The sequence below is a fragment of the Lepisma saccharinum genome, chromosome 1 (assembly GCF_977018435.1).
Source record: "Lepisma saccharinum chromosome 1, izLepSacc3.1, whole genome shotgun sequence".
Lineage (NCBI taxonomy): Eukaryota > Metazoa > Arthropoda > Insecta > Zygentoma > Lepismatidae > Lepisma > Lepisma saccharinum.
The window spans coordinates 8116233-8135564 of NC_139229.1; the positions used below are offsets into that span (position 1 = coordinate 8116233).

The following is a 19332-nucleotide window of genomic DNA, read 5'->3' on the forward strand; positions in this document are numbered from 1 at the left end:
AATATGTAAAAAGATTCTGTGACCATTCTATTAGCATGAACAATATTTTCAATAAAACTGTTAAATTATAGTTATCTGTATAATATTTGTATTCCCTTCCCCGGCGAGAAGTTGGATTTAAAATTTCAAAACATGTTTATTTACAAGAAAATGAATCCCTATGTGAACGTTCAGTTTGGGGGAAAAGTTACTAAGGTGTAAAAAGATTTTTTGTGCTAAGTAAAAAAAAAATGGACAAAAGACAGCTATGAAGTCGCTTGCAGTAATTTTCGATGTATATTGATAGTCTCTGTGGTTATTTATACCGAATTGATAGAAGAACGATAATTTTTAATGTATTTTATGCATTACAGGCTATTATCGGGTTACGACATAAAACGTATGTTTTTTTTTTCAAAATTACGAAGTGTACTGGCAACATTGATCATGTCAGAGGACAGTGAGTAGACTGGGAGGCATAAATATAAATATTATCAAACAAATTGTCCATCACCATGTGTATTCTCTCAGTTTTACGCAGTAATAATATCAAGAATGAAATAGAACACCAAACAGGCTGCTTACAACCTCTGCATTAGCAAAAGTAAAAATCAATTCCTTACAAACGAGTAGGATGCAATAGAAAAATTAATGAAAAATAGTCATTGGCAATTTGCCGAGCAATACTTGTACATCCCACTGTACCAGGTGTGACGGATATCTGACTGTTATTCAACCAATGCTCAGATGAATGAAAGGAGTTGAAATTTATCGCACAAAATGACTAACTTACCTATTTAACTTCATTTCTTCTTATGCTGTAATTTACTTATTCTAAGTTGTATATTTAACTTATTTTTTGGAACTATACAAACGGGATGTCTAGAAATCAAACCGCCACATTTTAGAGTGCAGTAGCTAGTCGACATTCAACGCGCAACGCGCTAGTTTCGAACCTGGCACTAGATGGAACTAGTGGATTCTTCGCCGCACACAGTAGTATCTTGGTAGTAGCACACAGTAGTTAATCTGTGGTATCTTATCCCAACATATTGCAATCCAAGGTAACTTAATATATCTTAATCGTGTCTGTTCTTGACTTCTTGCAAAATAAGCAATTTGTAATGGTGTAATTATTGTATTAATCTCCGAACACACTAACATTTTAACTTTAATCAGTAAGACTTGTGATAATATATTAAATTATTTTGAGGAACATAGAGAAGACAAGGGAAGAAAAATGACAGATTCCATTGACAAATTAATCGATAAGATTAAAGAATCAGAGCTGAAAGCAGAAGCGAAAAGAAAAATGCTGCTTGATGGTAAGTTTACGAAGGAAGTTTATTCTGCAATTTTGTAGCGAATTTGTACGTAATGTGTGTATAACTACAAAATATGTTTTAAATACACACAATGATTCCGTGGCCTGACAGTAATCTCCAGCTTAGCTGGGTATTTGGAGAGAGAAAGTTTAAGGTTTTATACTAGTTCGAAACTCAGTTCTCGTTCTTGCTGTAATCTTTCCTGACAATTTTCTTCGTTGGCAATATGAATATTTCCAGTGATACGAAGAATGACGACTGCAATTTTCGACAGAAAGAAAAGGAAGTATTATGTTAATGTAGCCAAATGGTGTAAACTTAGAAATACCAACGAAATAACAATGAAATGTACACTAATTTTAGAAGTGTTTCTACTATTGTATTTGTGCTTCAACTTGTTGGCGAATGGTACTTGTAAATTTTCCCACACGAAGTCCATCCATAAAGTGAACATATTTCCTTTCTACATTTTCTCTCCGTGGCTGAAAATAAACTTTTAAATAAAGTACTTAGACTGTCTGTTGGGTGCAAGACGTTTAAATTTTACAATTTTATTGGCTTCATTGATTTCTATTCATTGCGATGATTGTGAATTCTTATGAATGAAAGAGAAAATTTTATGAATACTTACTAATTAAAACAATATGTGCAATGTACTGTAAGATTAATAATATTTTTCCAGCAGGTAGTAAAATAAGAACGCAATATAATAAACAGTAAAATAGCTAACGTGTGGTGTCCTTTTCGTGTCGGCATTGTTATTTCTTGCAGGTTTCCAAACTTAATGATGCCAAAGGATCATAGAATCATAGCTTATTTCATGCCCATTTTATGCTCAGCGAATTGGGTCTGCAGTTTGTAGTGGGACACGAACCACTATGCAAAACATAGGTACCGATGATCGTACCCGGAACCCGTTGATTGCCCGACCCTGTGGCCGAGTGGTTAGCACATCGCGCTGCGACGCCAAGGGTCCCGGGTTCGAATCCTGGTCGGGCTTGGTTGTTTGTGAATGTCCATTCATCAATTTCATCATTTCATCACTCATCCCCATCTTCGCAAATTAGCCAAGAGGCACAAAACGCGAAGTAAAATAAACTAAATCAATCAATCAATCAACCCGTTGATTATATGGCGATAATGTTACCACTCGGTGGCCGAAGCCGATAACTGGTCGACTTTCGATCTTTTCACCGAAGTTCCCGTGTTCAAATACCGGCCTGGACGTGGGTGTTCTTTGTGAGTGTGCCTTCATCATATTATTTATCCTCATTGCAACCTTAACCAAAAGTGGAAGAAAAGTTATGTAAAATAACATAATTTAATCAGTATATTTTTCTTATGTTACCTCGCTTTTCTTCCTCTTTAGGCTAATGAGAATGAAAGATGATTTGATGAAATTGACGCAGACTATTCATACTCGAATTCGGGACTATCTAGGCTGCTGAGTGAAGGTTAAATTGCAGTACTATTTTAGTACATACAGTTTTATATAATAAACTATAAGTTTTATAGTTTATAATATAAAAGTGTATTAAGGGAAGAGCGGGATTTGAGGGGTGACTTTCTGTTAAGACACATAAATGTCAACCTCATTTTTACGTAGTACACTCTGTAACTGCTCCTTGCAGGCTAACGAGGTTCTGGCGTCTGGAACTACGGCCAGTATAATCCTCCCTATGGCTGTGTTGGCCTGAGTTTTGTCTTTATATGTGCTGAACGTCCCAGCCTCAGCTCTTTAACAAGATAATGATACTTAAGTCTCAGAGACAGGCATTTTAGTTACGGTATAATGTGACGGGGCAAATAACCCAAGTGTTGACGCACCAAAAAATGTTTAAATTAAAATCAAATTAATGGAAGGGCATGAGAAACTAATATTAGGAATTGACATAACCGCCACTTACTTTTTATTGTATTCTATTAAAAAATTATTGTTGTATGTATGATCAACATGAATATTAACAAAACACACTGTCAAGTTGTTTTTTTTTTTTTTCATTTTATTTCTAGTTGAGCAAGAGAAATGGGCTTTGAAGAAGAGAAGAGATGCTCTTGTGGAGGAGAAAAGAAAGCTGAACAAGGAACGGTTTGATCGGCTGACAGTTCTTGGGAAGAAGGAATCTGATCTTAAAGGGCTGGAAGGGAAAGTTAACATTCTACTCGGCATTCACGAAGAGATGAAGGAAAAGTTGAAAGCTGAGAAAGATAACCTGGTAAGTGTGGGGTTAAGTTCACTTAATCTTTTTAGGGTAGGAGAACTCCACTTTTTATGTTTACATCAAGTCAATGGCAAACGATCGCTTCAATTTGACTTACGGTTAATTTTCTTCACTCTGTCCCAGTAATGTGTGGAGCAAGGACGCTCATAACGGTAGATAAGGGGAGAAAGCTAGTGGGCGGAGCAAAGCAGTGTGCGCTGCTTCACAGACTCCCGGTACAGAGTGGGGAAGGAACTTTTTTGAAGTACATTCTTTCCTAAATCTGAGGACATATTCAAATATTTTTTTATGCAAGAATGTATTCATTTATTTACTTATAGCTTCAGATATAGTACTGAATGACCATTTTATACTGAAACTATGGCCGTAGGCCGGGAGCGCACATTCAAAAGTCTGCGTGCGCTTGTGGTTAAAAATGTATACCACGAGCGCACAAAACCCACGGCGATGTTGCCACGTTGTGTCAACTCTTTTTGCCTTTCAAGGGACGCCGGCTGGGTTCTTATAAGTTGAAATATTATGTATCATATATTATGTGAATGGCTATATTCATAACGCCCTACTCCATTTAAATAACCTCACAATCTCATAAAGCATTTGGCCTCGTAAGACGTGCAATGTATCGCTGCAGAAGGAGGGAGACACAAGCAGACCCCAGAGACATAGTCGAAGCTAACCTAACCTGCCCATTATACAATCGTAGATGTGGCAACGCAGCATTGGATGTTGTGCGCTCGTGACACCTTTCATATACCACGAGCGCACACTTCCACATTTTTGTGCGCTAGTGACCCGAAACTGTAACAGCCGGAAAACAACAACAAAACAAAACCAAATACAAGATGGCACAGACAAAAATTAAAAAATTAATTACATTCTAAATGATTGTTAGCAACTGTGTTCTGGCAAGGAAATGTCAACATTTGGAGGCACGTTAATATATGAGCGGGGAGTCCAATGGAATTGATTGATTATACTTCGCTTTCTGCCACTTTTGGCTAATTGCGAGGATGAGTGATGATATGATGAAACTGATGAAGGGGATACAAGGAACACCCAAGTCCAAGCCGGGATTCGAACCCACGACCCTTGGCGTGGTAGTGCGCTGTACTAGCCACTCAATCACGAAGGTCGGCTTATCTCTCATCCTCATCTTCTCGATTCACGGAAATGCCAAGTAAAATAAAAACAAATGAACCGATCATATCTCTATCTGAAAAACTGATTCTTTTGATTAAACGTTATCGCATATTTCTTCTGTACTGAGGTGATTTTTTTCATATTTAAGTCATGTACTTCAGATACACCCTGTTTATTATCATTTTCCTGTTAATAGGAGAGGAAACAGCGCCAAGTGTGGATGGAGAGAGAGAACTTCTGCGCTGTGGTCCAGTGCTTCATCAGTGAGTGGGGACTCTTCGCCAACAAGGAGAATGAGGGGGATGATGCCCCCCAAGAAGAGGATGAGGAAATGGAAACTGAGGATGAGACGCCATCTAACCAAGCAGAAGGTTAATATACTTAATTTTCCTATGTGGCTCATATACGAGGGTTGATCGAAAACTTCATGGTCTACTGCACAGCAAATTGGGTTTCGTAGCTACCAGTAAGAAGTGCTCGTATTGTGAGTGCTCAAAACTGGAAAAAAAAATGCTAGGCGTGCAAATTATCCAAGTTTTTGAAACTACAAGAGAAACGAACACATTTTTGGACAAGGAACAACTTACACCACATGCCATTCTTTCACCAAGTAGCAGATGTTCACTTTAGTTCCTCGCCGCATCAAGTGGCTTCTTCGGGACTTAAGACAAGAACGGTCAAAGTTTAAAACATGGATGGTAAGCTGGATTAAAAGGTTAAGAATAGATGGTAAAAGATGGTCAGTTGACAACTCCTACTTAGTGAAACATATTTTTGACAAGATATCTTCTAGAGAATATTAGAAGCCGTAGGTTGGCAAGCGTGTCATGTCAGCCATGTTTCGAATATCAAATGTTCATTGTTATTTCGTATGTACGTAACCTCACTATAATATGGGTTATAAATTCTGTTATTATTTTAACGGCTTCTAAATATTCATGCCACATGCAGAGTTTCTAAACGCCAAATCGAAAGAAGTGGATTTTATTGAGAATATCGAGTTCAAAAAAGTTTACAACGTTTGTTTCAATATCTTTGTATGCTCAGATAGGCTAATCGGGACTGGACATACAGTTTAAACTTTAAAGTTGGATCCGGACTACTGCACAATCGACTTCCACCTGAAATCGAACCAATATTAGCCATTACACTAACGGATGCACCTAACTTTGATTTTGATATCTCATGGTATTTCCTTGTCATTAACCAAATTATCAATATTATTTTAATGCAGTTATATAAAACACTCAAACACTAACCAAGGCAAAGATTCACTGAAGAAGACAGTAACGTTTCCACCCTCTAACTGGTTTTTAGTGTATTTTTTTTTTATACAATAAATTTTGCCTTGGTCAGCGTTTGAGTGTTTTATTATACATGGAAACAAGGCTTAAGAGTGTAACCAATGCTGTTATATTCAAAGAAAAAAAATATTAATTTGTATTAACAATACATGTTTGGTCAAACTTTCCAATAACCATAAATTTGTTAATATAGAACTATTTTTTGAAACTCTACAAATAAGCACGATTTCTAAAACCAATTGCTACTGGTAAACTGGTGTAGCTTGCTCAAACACATATTTAGTAACCAGAAACTCCATTTTGGTTACTTTGTGATGACACACATGAACGGGTAAGCGTTAATACGAAGTTTCACTCTCTCTTTCGTAGAGTTGCATCAGCTGCAGCTGGAGGTGAACGATTTGGAATCTCAGTTGGAAACACTGACGAAGAAGTTGGAAGATGCTCAACAGAACAGCTTGCAAGGAGAGAGAGACAAAGAGGAATTAAGCAAAGCACCGACTGGCGGGAAAGAGTTCATCCGGTGAGTTGTTCCCGCTCACAATGTCCATTTACCCACTCTGTCTCAGAATATTCCAGACACCATAGCTAAGTGGTATAGCTGGCTGGCTTGTCTGCCTCTACAGACTTTGAAGGGTCTTCACTGCTTGGCCCTTATAGGGCTCTTTTAGTTTAGTTTACTAAATTTAGTAATTGACCAACTTATTCGGTAACTCTAAGCACTATCACTAAAACCTATTGGAGTCTATATAAACAAATATTTGGCTATTTTTGTTCATTACAATCAAACTTTTTTCTGTGTTTAAATTTTTAAATGCTATCTTCTTAGCTCCTAAGGTAGCTTGGAATGGGTGTTTTCAGGCTTATGCAATAACCACTTTTTTATGTGCGATATGGCGTGTTTCGAGAAGAAAATAAAATTAGGCATGTTACAAAGCAGAATATTTTCAAATTTCCAAAATGTCGACTTTTCAAAAATGTTGAAAAATTCTCAAGTAATTATATATGTGCATGTAGTGTAAATTTCAGAGTGGAATGCTCTATGGTGATATCTCCTTGATACAGTTGAGTTATCGTGTACGTGCTGTACAAGTGTGATAGTGTAACAGAAATTAAAATGAAACACTGTAGATAATTATATGTACAGTGTCCCAAAATACAATCTTTGAATAGATGAAACTATTAAAGATAACTTGACTGGACTTTTTGTATTTGAAGCTGCAATATCTACACTTGAGTGTGTGTGAGAATGTGTGTAGGCACTCTGTTGTTTTTAGTTCCATCACAGCCCACCAGGCGGTAGCAGAGGTGAGCAATTTTTCATTTGAGGAATGTAAAAAGTGTCAAATAACCACTCAGATCTCCCAAATGAACACCGTCAGATTTCTACCTCTGGCAAACTGAAGAACAATGTGTACGCCACAAAGCAATGGCCACTGTATGACATGAAACATGTGACACTACCTGTGCTTACCTTGCTGTGGAAACCACATCTGCTCTTTGTTGATTTGGCGATCTGTTCTGTAGCATTGCAGACAAAGTATTCCTGCCAATGAACATAACTTTAAGGTATGTGACATGCAAGAAAGTTCATACTTGCTGTTATTAGTGTTCCGATTATTAACGTTCAAAGAGTGTAAACACTATTTTGGGACGCTACAAATTATGTTGACGTAAGGCGTTAATCATACTTTAAATGTCGTAATAACGTCTTGTTCTTTGGGTTTGTATTCTATAGACTTCAAGTAATTGTACGACAGTGTAAGGAAGAAACTGAGAATTTACAGCAGCAGTGTGAGGCAGCTAGAGTAGATTTGTGGAAGCAGGAAAGATTGGAGCAGCAGATGATACAGGAGAAATCAGCTTCTAGACGTAGCTCCACTCTAGGTATGTTATTTTTGTTATTTTCCTAAGTTTGGGAAGGTATGTGTATGTGTGCTCAGGAGGGAAACCTTTGTGCGACGGTTGTATCTGAACCTCCCACATTTTATCATGTCACCTCCATTTTAAATTTAAAGTTGATGCTTGTGGTAAGTCTTAAGTAGATCTCGGATTTGTATGTACGTATCTTGAACAGGAAAATGTCAACGAATTATATACCTGACATGATTTTGCATAAGTTTTATGTTACATATTTTAACATATTTGCTAATTTACTTTACATAAAACAACATATTTCTGTAATTTTTTTCTATCTTGATCCTTTTTCCTACATTTTCGATCTCTGAAACATGATGAAGAAAATTACTAACTCGTGTGATGTCACATTTTCTAATCAATGAGATGTATAGTGCTTAGAGCCACCTAAAAAGAACGGAATCTGTTATTTATCGAAAGATGCTGGAGTATCATGGCAGTGTAAGTGACAGCTGAAAACATGGAAAAGTACCCAGTGGTTCACTCTGTAACAAGACATAAGTCCTGCATGCACTAATTCTTCTTGAATCTGCCACTACATTTACATATTCTACAATAATTTGTGATGTGAAAATTAATTAATAGTTGACAAAATTGGTTGCTTAAAGATGTACACGTTGCTGTTCTTTTTTGAGCAGAATTATTGACATTGTTTGAATTCTCGATTATTAATAGTATTATATATTCTTTGATACTACATATTTAGCTACATATCCCTTTGATAAGACATATTTAGGTACACATTTTATCAATTATTGTTACATATTTAGGTACATATTTTGTACTTGGATATTCAGTAGCGAACACAGGATTTTATCGAGGGGGGGGGGTTATTTCTAAAACTTTCTCCAAATTTACATTACCATTGTTTTTTATACTTTAATTAAATAATAATACTCATAATTAATTAATAATACTTATAATTAATTAATTAGCTAAATTACTACTAATAATCCTACTAATACCACTACTACTATTAAGTACACTGCTCCACAAAACTTAAGCAACTCGAACGAAGTAGAACTAAATGAAAAGAAAATGTCAATTCACCAAGTTTAATGAACGTAAGGAAGGTACAGATGCACAATGCAACACAAATGAACACCAACAATGCAGATATGGTGTACAGGGTGGCCAGAAAGTTCAACACCACTATAACCCTACATGAAAAGCTTGCATCTGAGAGGGCACAGGCTGTTAATATGGTGTGTAACCACTTCGAACAGACACACAGACATGACATCTGGCCTCCATTCTGTGGATCAGAGTGGTTATCAAGTCTTGGGGAAGACGGGGCCATTCCTCTAAGAGGGCTGTCTGCCGTCCAGGAATTGTTCTGGTGGTCGATTGCACTGCACTATTCTTTGCCCAAGAGCATCCCAAACATACTCGATTGGATTAAGGTCCAGCGAGTATGCAGGACATTCAATACGGGCAATGTCTTCTGTCTCCAGATAATCGGACACAATATATGCACGGTATGGGCGTGCATTGTCATCCATAAAAAGTAAGTTCGGACCAAATGCTCCATGGAAGTTGCGAACACGTGAATGGAGAATTTCATCCCGATAACGTTGTGCCGTCGACGTTCCATGTTCCACAATATGGAGGTCAGTTTTCCTATCCAGCATGATATCACCCCACACCATGATGGAACCACCTCCAAAGGACGGCCTTCAACAATGAACTTAGGGTGATATCGTGTTCCTGGCTCTCTCCACACGAATATCCGACCAGAATCAGACGATAGGCTGTATCGAGACTTACCAGAGAACATTAGTCGTGCCCATTGGTCTTCTCCCCATTTGACATGTTCCTGACACCGTGTGTATGACACACGTTTGTGCTCCCGTTTCAATGGCACACACAGCACAGGCCTCCTGGCATACAGTCCTGCTTTATTCAGCCGCCTACGAACAGTTTCACGACTAACACGTCGTCCCGTAGCTTGAAACGAATCATTTGCCAGTTGAGAGCAGGACTCTTGGAGGTTACGTCTGGCAGTGATTGTGAGGAATCGGTCATCAGCTGCTGATGTCGTCCTCGGATGGCCTCCTTCATGACGTCTACTGAGAGTAGGACCATTTTGGAAGCGAAGCCACAACCTGACACGACACTTTTATTCACATTGAATTCACGTGCCACTTCCACTTGGGACCGACCCATTCCAGTCGTCCAATTATTCGACCTCGGTCAACGTCACTCAAATGATGTCTACGATTCATTTCAAGGTATCTACACTTGATATCCCACTCACGAACCACCACTTCACTGATTGAGGACTGGGACAATACTAGGCTGTGGTTTGCGCTGGCATCCACAAGCTGTTAATCTTGGTTTATAAGGTGCTGCTCACGCATTATAGAGGCCACTCGCACTGCCTGTGCTTCTTTATGTTTGTACATGTCTCATACAAGTGTTGAATGGGCACCACATCTCACCTATCCCACGTTGTACAGAGTTGCTTAAGTTTTGTGGAGCAGTGTAGTAGAGATCTACATAAATATAGTATTTATGAAAGCAATAGGACGAAATTACTTTCTAGTCATTCGATTTTTATGAAATTCTGGGAGCATTTCTTTGTATCTTTGTTACGAAATAATTGTGTGGTCAATTAAGACATTTTAAGTGTGAAGAAAATCCATAAAAACAAGAAAATATATTAAAATAAATTGAAATAATCAAGGTATGGAACTCATCCAAGGAGCTGCGATGGTCTGGTCGGTAGAGCATCTGACAACCACGCGGGAGATCCGGGTACGATTCCTGGAATACGTTGGAATTTTCCCGCTTCTTCCCCTGCATAAATGTTCCCGATAATTCACATCTGGATTGTCTCGCTGTTCTTAACAACAAAACATTTTGCAATATTAAGCATATTGTCGTTTGAATAATTGTCTAGTCAACAAGGTGAGACATTTTAAAGAGAGACGTTCAAACGTGCTGCTGTAAACAATGGGAAGGCGGACTGGCGACTTTATTCTTCTCCGCCTAGCAATTGACTATACATTAGCCGCTTACAACGAACCAAGAACTTCCTTTAGTTAATTCTCATTGTTCACACACAAAAAAAATTCATGTTCATTGAACACTGGCGTACGTAGAGGGGTGGCTGATGGGGTTACAGCCGGTACCGAAATTTTGAGAAAATCAACATTTTCAAATTAATATCCGTTAAGAACTTTAAATAATCAAAATGTGTAAATGCGAAACCTAATTTAAAGTGAGTCCCGATTACCATTTTTTATCTTTGAATACAATTTTAATAGATTGAAAAGCTCAAAAAATACGAAATATTTTATTATGCGTCCTGCCCTCCAAAACGAAACCATGTGCTTTCCATATTTACTATTCCAGCCCGAAAAATAAAATCCTGTGTACGCCAGTGTATTGAAGATTGTTGCAACTGAGATACAAAACAACTTTTCTCTCTTTTAAATCATAGTTGCCCTCATATTTTATTTTCAAGAATTAGTGTTAATTTTCAAGCCATTCACTCTGAAAGACTAGTGTGTTTGGAATGCTGTGCTTTTCTCCGTGCTGCATGGAAATAATAATTCAAATTATTATTATTAGTAGTAGTAGTAGTAATAATAGTAATAGTATTGTCCCAGATCTTTTTCTGTGATAAATTGGCCATTTAATTTTTTCCCCACAGCATTTTTCACAATATTTCACAAACTCAAGGGGGGGGGGGGTTAAACCGCGTAACCCGCCCCTTGCGTACGCCACTGTGGATATTACATAAAAATCAGGGGTGTAGTCATAAGCAAAACTTTATTTCTAACAATATGCCACCATCTGTGTATTGCTAGTTTTGGCCATTTTGTATATTCGTAAGACAGCCAATCATTTGTTTCTAAATAGAACTGTGAACCCACAAAGAAAAGGAACGAAATGGTGTACATGAAGAATATATACATATAATTACCACAGTATGAATTAAGGTTTTTGCTTTTGGGGGGTGGGGGAAGCCCAATCAGTGACGTATTTGTGAATTCATTTCGGGAGGTAGGTTTTTTGAGTACGCAAATTTGTATATGTTATATACGAGTCGGTAGGGCCGTATTAAAGTGGGTGCTATTGATGTTGCAGCATTAGGCTCATTCCTGAAATAGGCCCAGATGAAAACAGACGAGAATTTTCCGAAAGCTGAACAGTTTTCTTTTGCTATATTAACCTGAAAATAAATCTTAGAATGAAATTTGGAGCCTCAATTTCGGACGGCTAGACACAGCGTTACTTATTATACTATTATTACTATTACTATTATTTTTTGCGCTGTGACGTAACTATAACGTCGTTGTGTTTATGGTTCACCGAAGATTTCAAGCATCAGGCCCAATTTCGTCTTAATCCGGCCCTGACGGTCGGTAAAGTAAGCTATTGCCTTGCGGTTCCAGTACCTTACAACATTGGTTCGAACCTAAGTCATTAAATTTTATAACATTTACATGTAATTTAGGAACACTTAGTATGGCTATTAACATTCTAAAGCCGGTTTTAGACGGAAGCATTTCCTTTAACATTTTTGCTACCATAAATGCTATGTAAATGCTTCCAAAATCTTATAGCAGAGAGTACTTTACAACTAGCTTTTGCGATTACAATGTATAACATATACAGCATGAAATGCACGTCGAGTTACACCATCTATGTTGAGTGCACGGTGTTTACAATTGAAACATCTTATTTATTCTTCCATAAGTGTACAGTAAACGTTGTAAAGTATGTATTTAAGCAGCGCCATTGTTTTGTACATAATAACGTTTTATACGAAACGTTATTCCTCTAGGTTGAATAGTTATCAGATTTTAAAAAATTGAAGTGATACATTGTGTACATGTTACGCGGCCGCCATTACAACTTTACTCGTGACCTAGAGGTCGCTTCTGATTGGTTATGCTACGGGTTCTAGCCTTGAGAAATGTTATGAAATATTCCATGGCATCTGAAATGCCATAAGATTTTTCACTTTACACGGTAGCTTTTTGGTCATGGCACAAATGTTACGAAAACTGCTAAGGAAAATGCTCTCGTCTAAAGCGGGTCTAAGAAAATCCCGAACTCGCACACAAAAAGAGCTATCGAACTACGTAGTTCAATTCAATGCGAACATATATGTTAAGGCACAGTTTGTTTGAAAAATACTGCTTCCATAAATTATAACACTGAAAACATTTCCTCTTTGTAAACCCTCTGAACCAACGACAATGTAAATAAGCAGTGGCGTGGCGTGGCTTTTTCAAATGTGTTACCGGCTATCAGTACGACAATTATGCCTGCTAGACGTTTCCTCCTCCCCCCCGGTAAAGAAAACATGTCTACGAGCTAGATATTTGTTCATTTCGTTCTTGCTTTGCAATCAGCACAGTGATTTAGCCACAAGCAGTCCAAGAAAGGACTACCACTCATGAGACAGTTACCACGAGAATCCAATGAAAAGTGGTAGACCCTTGTCAATTCTTCATCTGTCTCTGTTTCTTTGCAATGAAGTGCGAAGGGGAAGAAGAAGAACCACACTTTTCTCGGGTAAGTTTGACGTTTGTGTGGTGAGCACTGAGCAGACGACAGAACTCCGCTCCTTTGTGGAAGGGAAGCCCAGCTGTACGCACTACTGTTGCCAACTTAGTATTTTGGAGTAAGGTTTGTCCAAATCACGAATCGCACCAAGGAACTAACTATACGGTGGCCCGTAAGTCCTTACCCATTCACATATTTTATGTGTCCAGTGTATCTGTGTGCTGTCCTTCATTCTCGCTGCATAATATTATGAAACGTCATGTTCTGTGAGACATTTTTCGCAACATAGCAGGAGTTATTGTTCCAAATGCCTCTGTAACAGCTGCCCTCAACTCATCATTGGAATTATAACGTTGTTTCGACACAATGTCCTTTATGTATCCCCAAAGAGAGTTATCACACGTTGTCAAGTCCGGACTTATTGCGGGCCATTTCATAGGCGCCGTGGATATTTCAGAACCACGATCTATCCATTTGTTAGGAAAAGTGTCATTGAGATATTCACGCACACAGAGGGCATGATCAGACGAAAAGAATAATAATAACATAACATATAATAACATATGGATGGGAAACCTGCTATGTTGCGGAAAATGTCTCACAGAACATGGCATATCTAACTGGTCTCAGTTGTAGTTCAATCCAGCCTTGGCTCTGCAGTCTACCTCTAGTTGCTTCACAGAAATGGTATTCCTATTTTAGGCAGGATTTAGCTCTTCTCTGCCAATCCAATGTGACAACACTGGCTGATCCGGTAGGTCGGAACGGCAACAAGGCCCCTGAACAGGCATATGAATAACCCCATAGCACACTATGCTCCAAAGTCCTTCCTCGCTCTTTCCTTGCATTGGCGCCCTCTTCTCCCTTGTCGCCTCTTCAGGGTAGCGGAACGGCCTCCCTCTTCGCTTCTGTCGGCTGCAGAAAAAATGTCCTAGGCAATATATAATCGACGGCAACAGTGTTTATTAACGTATTTAACAATGTTGTCATTTTATTGAAACAATATATTTTTTTAATTCTTTACATTTTGCTGTTACCTGCTGTAACACTGGCTACGCCTCTGTAAATAAGTAAACAATGGGTTATTTAAAAACAGAACATCAGACTGAAGTACGATGCAATTGGTTTAAAGGTTAATTAACTGTTTCCCAAACAACTTTTCAATTATGTTTGTTTCATGGTTATGAAATAAAATACTATGTGGTTTCAATTCAGTTTTCTTTGAGGGGCAAGAAACATCTCTGGCAGGGATAAAACATTTTGTAGGGGGGGGGGGATTTCCGCCATCCGTCCTTCCCCTCCGTCAATTCGCACACTGGCAATAACTGTGTGTTTGTTCTGGAACACGAAATAAATAAAGGGTATTGTTCGTTTATTTAAATCATAGGATTACATAGGATAGAATTCAGCAAACAGGTGTATGATTCAAACCAATTACTGGTGGTCAGTCGTAAACGAGGCGTCATACAGACTTCAATATACAGCGTTATTCAAAATTAGTTACCTGACACTAAATCTGACTAACTTCGAAAGTGCTGTTAAATATCGTTCAACGCCATAGCATGAAGTTTCATTTCTAAGCCGCCAGAGGTCAGCCGCTCTGTTACAGGTGACTACGTGACCAATAAACCAGTTGGCATGGGAAGCGTGCGCAGTATTGTGTGTGGTTCCACTAAACACAGTCAGTAGTTACCGTTCAACGGCGTCTCAGGAAAAAGTTCCACCTCAAGCAAAGACTGTTAAATACCGGTACGATCGTTTTATTAATACAGCCTGTGTTGCACACAAAGTACGAAGTCACGCTTGTATGGAAATACGCGAGATGAAGTTTCATACTGCCGAGTGAGAAGAGGGAGACATATCGAACATTTATGAGAAATTTGAAGTTATGTACATTGTAATACAGTAAATAAATTATGTAATAATATATTATACAAATGTAGTTATTTAATTTTAGTTTTAGGTAACTAATTATGAATAATAGTTTTTCTTGTATGTACGCATTGCTTGCATGATAAAATTATTTTCCTGTAGTTTACGGTTATTACAAGCATAAGAAAAACAGTTTTTTCCTTTGTGACGTTTCAGGAGAACACACGCTCCTTTCATCAGACATTTATTTTCATTTTGACTAAAGATACAGTTATAACAATGGTTAGTAATTTTTAAACAAAAAGAATCTGTTATATAATGGATGTTGTCAATGTTACATTGTTGTAATATAGCAACTTAACTGTGAAAAAAAACAGTCTATTTTATTTTTATTTTAGATTTTTTAAAATTATGAATCCCAAATATCATCAGGTAATTCAAATTCATCATTGTTTTCACAAAGTCTCTTGATGTTTTCTTTTACATTAAATTTTAAAGATGGTGGCTTACTCCATTTGTGAAAAAGAAAACTCCACACTGGATCTATGTTACCATTTTCATTATTTAATTTATTCCAGTGTTCTTCTGCAATGAACGAGGCTTCCCAGACATTCAACTCTGTGTTTCCCGTTAATCTTTTTAAAACCCTTCTCTTTTTAATCAAATGCTTCTCTTCGATGATATGAGTTGACAAACCTGTTCTTGGGTTTAGATTTATAATGTCCAAATCGTGTTCGTGCCATCTTATTGCCATTTTCCTTGCTGTTTGTCCCACATAATCTTTTGAACATGAACAACTTATATTATATATTCCTGTGGTTTCCACATCTGGTAGCGAGTTCCTCATTTTGAATTCATTAAATGTACATTCCAAATTTCTTGGTGATTTAAAAACAATTTTGAAATTAAACTTCTAAAAATTTTTGCAATTTTATGTGAGAATCCCTTGTGGAATGGAATGCACACAAATTTCTTTTCAACAGATTTTTCATCTTTGTCTGTATTTCTCTTTTCCTTTAGTTTTCTTGCGACTTGTTTTTTGATTTGGTTTATTCTGTTAGTGTGAAAGCCATTTTCTTTTGCTATATTAAAGAGCCTTTCTTCTTCATTTTTGATATCCTCATTATTAGAACATAGTCTTTGTGCTCTCCTGAAACGTCACAAAGGAAAAAACTGTTTTTCTTATGCTTGTAATAACCGTAAACTACAGGAAAATAATTATGAATAATCTTCACATTTCAAGATGCAATCTCAGTGCAGTACTTTTTCTTGCATGATCAACAAATGAATTGATTTGTTTGCTGAAGCCTACGTGTTTACTTGTGAAATGAAATAATCGATATCATTCAGTAATCTTGAACATTGTTGCCTTTAAACAGATGCCTGGTTGATGATTACCAGAAGAGAAGATGGCGAACGGTGGAGGCAGGATGTGCTGGCTGGAATAGAGATAGAGAGCTCTATTTCCTCTATTGTGACGGGAGAGACGAAGCCAAAAGCAGAGTTCAAGACTTCAGATGTGGTAAGTAACGCTTCAAAAGCTTGTTTAGTGCATGGACTTGGATATTTCAAGTGCTTCATTGTTATGAAACTAAACCCACACTTCAAGTAAGTTACACTTTCGAAAACAAAACATAAAATTTCGCAGGAAGGAGTTATGAAAGCAATTTTTCTCCATCATCCTAAAAATTATCTGATTCTGGGATATACAGGATAAAGACGTAGACATGCTGCTCAGGCAGTGAACACCTTCTGCACTAAGTCTGGGCAACCCACTGCAATTGTGCAGGAGCGCTCTTTCAGACGTAGAACTCGGAGCGTTACTGTAGCGTTGAAGAGGGGCAGAGAGGAGGGACCAGTGTTGCCAGAGACTTATGCACGAAATGCATGGAAGCTGCTAGGAAGTTACAAATACACGCACATTTAAATTGAAAAACCACCCATATATACACGTGCATATGAGTTGACGTTGACGCGATTTTCATCTCATTCCAGACGTGTATGATAACTGAATCAACTCTGTGTATTTCTTTGTGAAACACAAGTTGAATAAAAAGCCTTTAAGAGCTTCAAATATGGTATTAATGGCGCGCGACTTTCGTGGAGTCTAATTATCCTGGAAGTTATGCAAAATTCGAGGTTTCCATTGATTTTGTAACCATATTATATGGAAAAACTGTACCTTGTGATTACTTAACGGCAGGGTTGTTAAAGGTCCATGAATTTTAAACAAATTAAATTCCGGTCCAGGCGTAAATGGGTTCTGGACCGTAAAGAACATTTTTTCCGGATCAATTTAAATACGGTCCAGGAATCTTTTTTCCAGAACAGTTTAAATACGGTCCAGGAACCTTTTTCTAGAATAAATTAAATACGGTCCAGGGACCTTTCTTCAGAACAATTTAGAAACGGTCCACGAAACTTATTTTTCAGAACAATTTTAATACGGTCCAGGAACCTTTTTCCCGGATCAATTTAAATGCGGTCCAGGATCCCTTTTCCGACTCAACTTAAATCCGGTCCAAATTACGTATTGAAGCAATTCGCAACTTGAACCGAATTTAAATTGTGCGAGAAAAAAGGTTCCGGTCCTCTGTTGCGGAACCCATTAGAATTTATGAGTTCCTGGACCTTTTAACAACCCTTGTTCAAAGTGGTACCGGCTCAGTCCAATTATAAACTATTAATTTCTAGGGCCCATCGACTTCTACCGGTTGCGGTTTCGTCCCTAAGAAAAAGAGCTCTTTAGCTTCTAAACTGTCGGCAAGGATGAAGCAGTGGGTCACAGCTGACGAAGGCTTCTTGTACAATGGGATAAACGAGGAGGAAGAACTGAAGTCAACCCAAAGCGATAAAGACCTGGAAAGACTATTTCCTATTCGTCCATCTTCGGAAAGAGATGATCTCTAATCTGCATAACCTCTACGATCTCAATTGGAAACAAGGGAAAGTATTTTAATGACAGATCTGACCAGTAGTAAAGTTGATGCTCTTGTATGTCTGAGCAGGCACGAACAATAAGAAGTTGGAAGGATATTAGCCGTCCAGATCGTATTTGTGTTAAATATTAATACTCATTTAAATAAGAAAGTATTGTTACGTTATATGACCTTACAGTATATTATTATATTAAACGACATTGAGACCAAATGTTCCTCTAAAAAGTGTTTTAACAATTTGATTAAAATACCACGATGTACTCATAGTTTTGTTGTTCGTTAACATGTTAATTATTACTTTTACATATAAATGTGTGCCTTCAATAAATCCTTGAAGAGGTTTTTGTACAAGACCATTATTACGCCCAACATATATTGTTGATGATACCAGGCAATACTTTATGTTGAAAACTGAATTTTTGAAAGTAAATCATTTGTTTATCTAAATAAAAAAATGAAATATGTAGGAAGTTTTGATACAATATAATTGGTTTAGAAAAATCAGTACTTATAGATCGTTGTGAAAGAACCTACTGTAGAGAAAATAAAGCCAATTCTTCAAGAATGTACTAAGATGTAGGAATTTTAATCATACTAGCGTGGAAATAGCTGATACTTCTATGTAGATCCAAGAACAATGTAGACATTATTGTTCACTTTTCTGAACATTCGACACAAATGGAAAATTTCCCCTAAGTGTATTATTTATTGTTAATCTATATTCAGGAGTCTATATCGACATTGAACGGATCATACAGAAATAAAAACTCCTATGAATATATACTTAGTTTTTCTAAATACAGATACGTATCTCTCTCTCTCTCGTTTTCGAGTCCGGGCCAAAAAAGCAAGGACGCCCGAAGGATTTTTTCTCACGGGGAACAACAGTGCTTAAAGTTGGGGAAACGTGCAGTGATTAGGGTGACCAGACGTCCTTTTTTATCAGGACATGTCCTCCTCTTTAGGTGTTTGTCCGGCGTCCGGGCGGATTTTTCAGAAATCGGTAAATGTCCTCGTTTTTTGGAAAGAGTATAGCATTGACCATAGCAAATGTGCTGCATACACAATGCTTAATTTGGGGCGCGTTAAATATTCGAGGATAGCTCACCTA

General features: G+C 37.5%; 1 protein-coding gene across 1 annotated transcript; it reads left to right on the plus strand.

Moving 5' to 3' along the window:
- Positions 1–1051: 1051 nt before the first annotated feature.
- Positions 1052–18563, plus strand: LOC145981427 (uncharacterized). The gene is made up of 7 exons (XM_083114988.1): positions 1052–1304; positions 3318–3520; positions 4863–5037; positions 6340–6493; positions 7709–7857; positions 16662–16804; positions 17977–18563. The coding sequence occupies exons 1-7, from the start codon at positions 1220–1222 to the stop codon at positions 18190–18192; spliced, it is 1125 nt and encodes a 374-aa protein (XP_082971114.1). The 5' UTR covers positions 1052–1219; the 3' UTR covers positions 18193–18563.
- Positions 18564–19332: the final 769 nt, after the last annotated feature.

Excerpts from the sequence above, each read along its gene's own strand:
- LOC145981427 (XM_083114988.1), top strand. The coding sequence starts at position 1,220 with ATGACAGATTCCATTGACAAATTAATCGATAAGATTAAAGAATCAGAG. Across the intron at positions 7,858-16,661 it reads TAGACGTAGCTCCACTCTAG|ATGCCTGGTTGATGATTACC; the intron begins GTATGTTATTTT and ends GCCTTTAAACAG. Across the intron at positions 16,805-17,976 it reads AGTTCAAGACTTCAGATGTG|GGCCCATCGACTTCTACCGG; the intron begins GTAAGTAACGCT and ends ATTAATTTCTAG.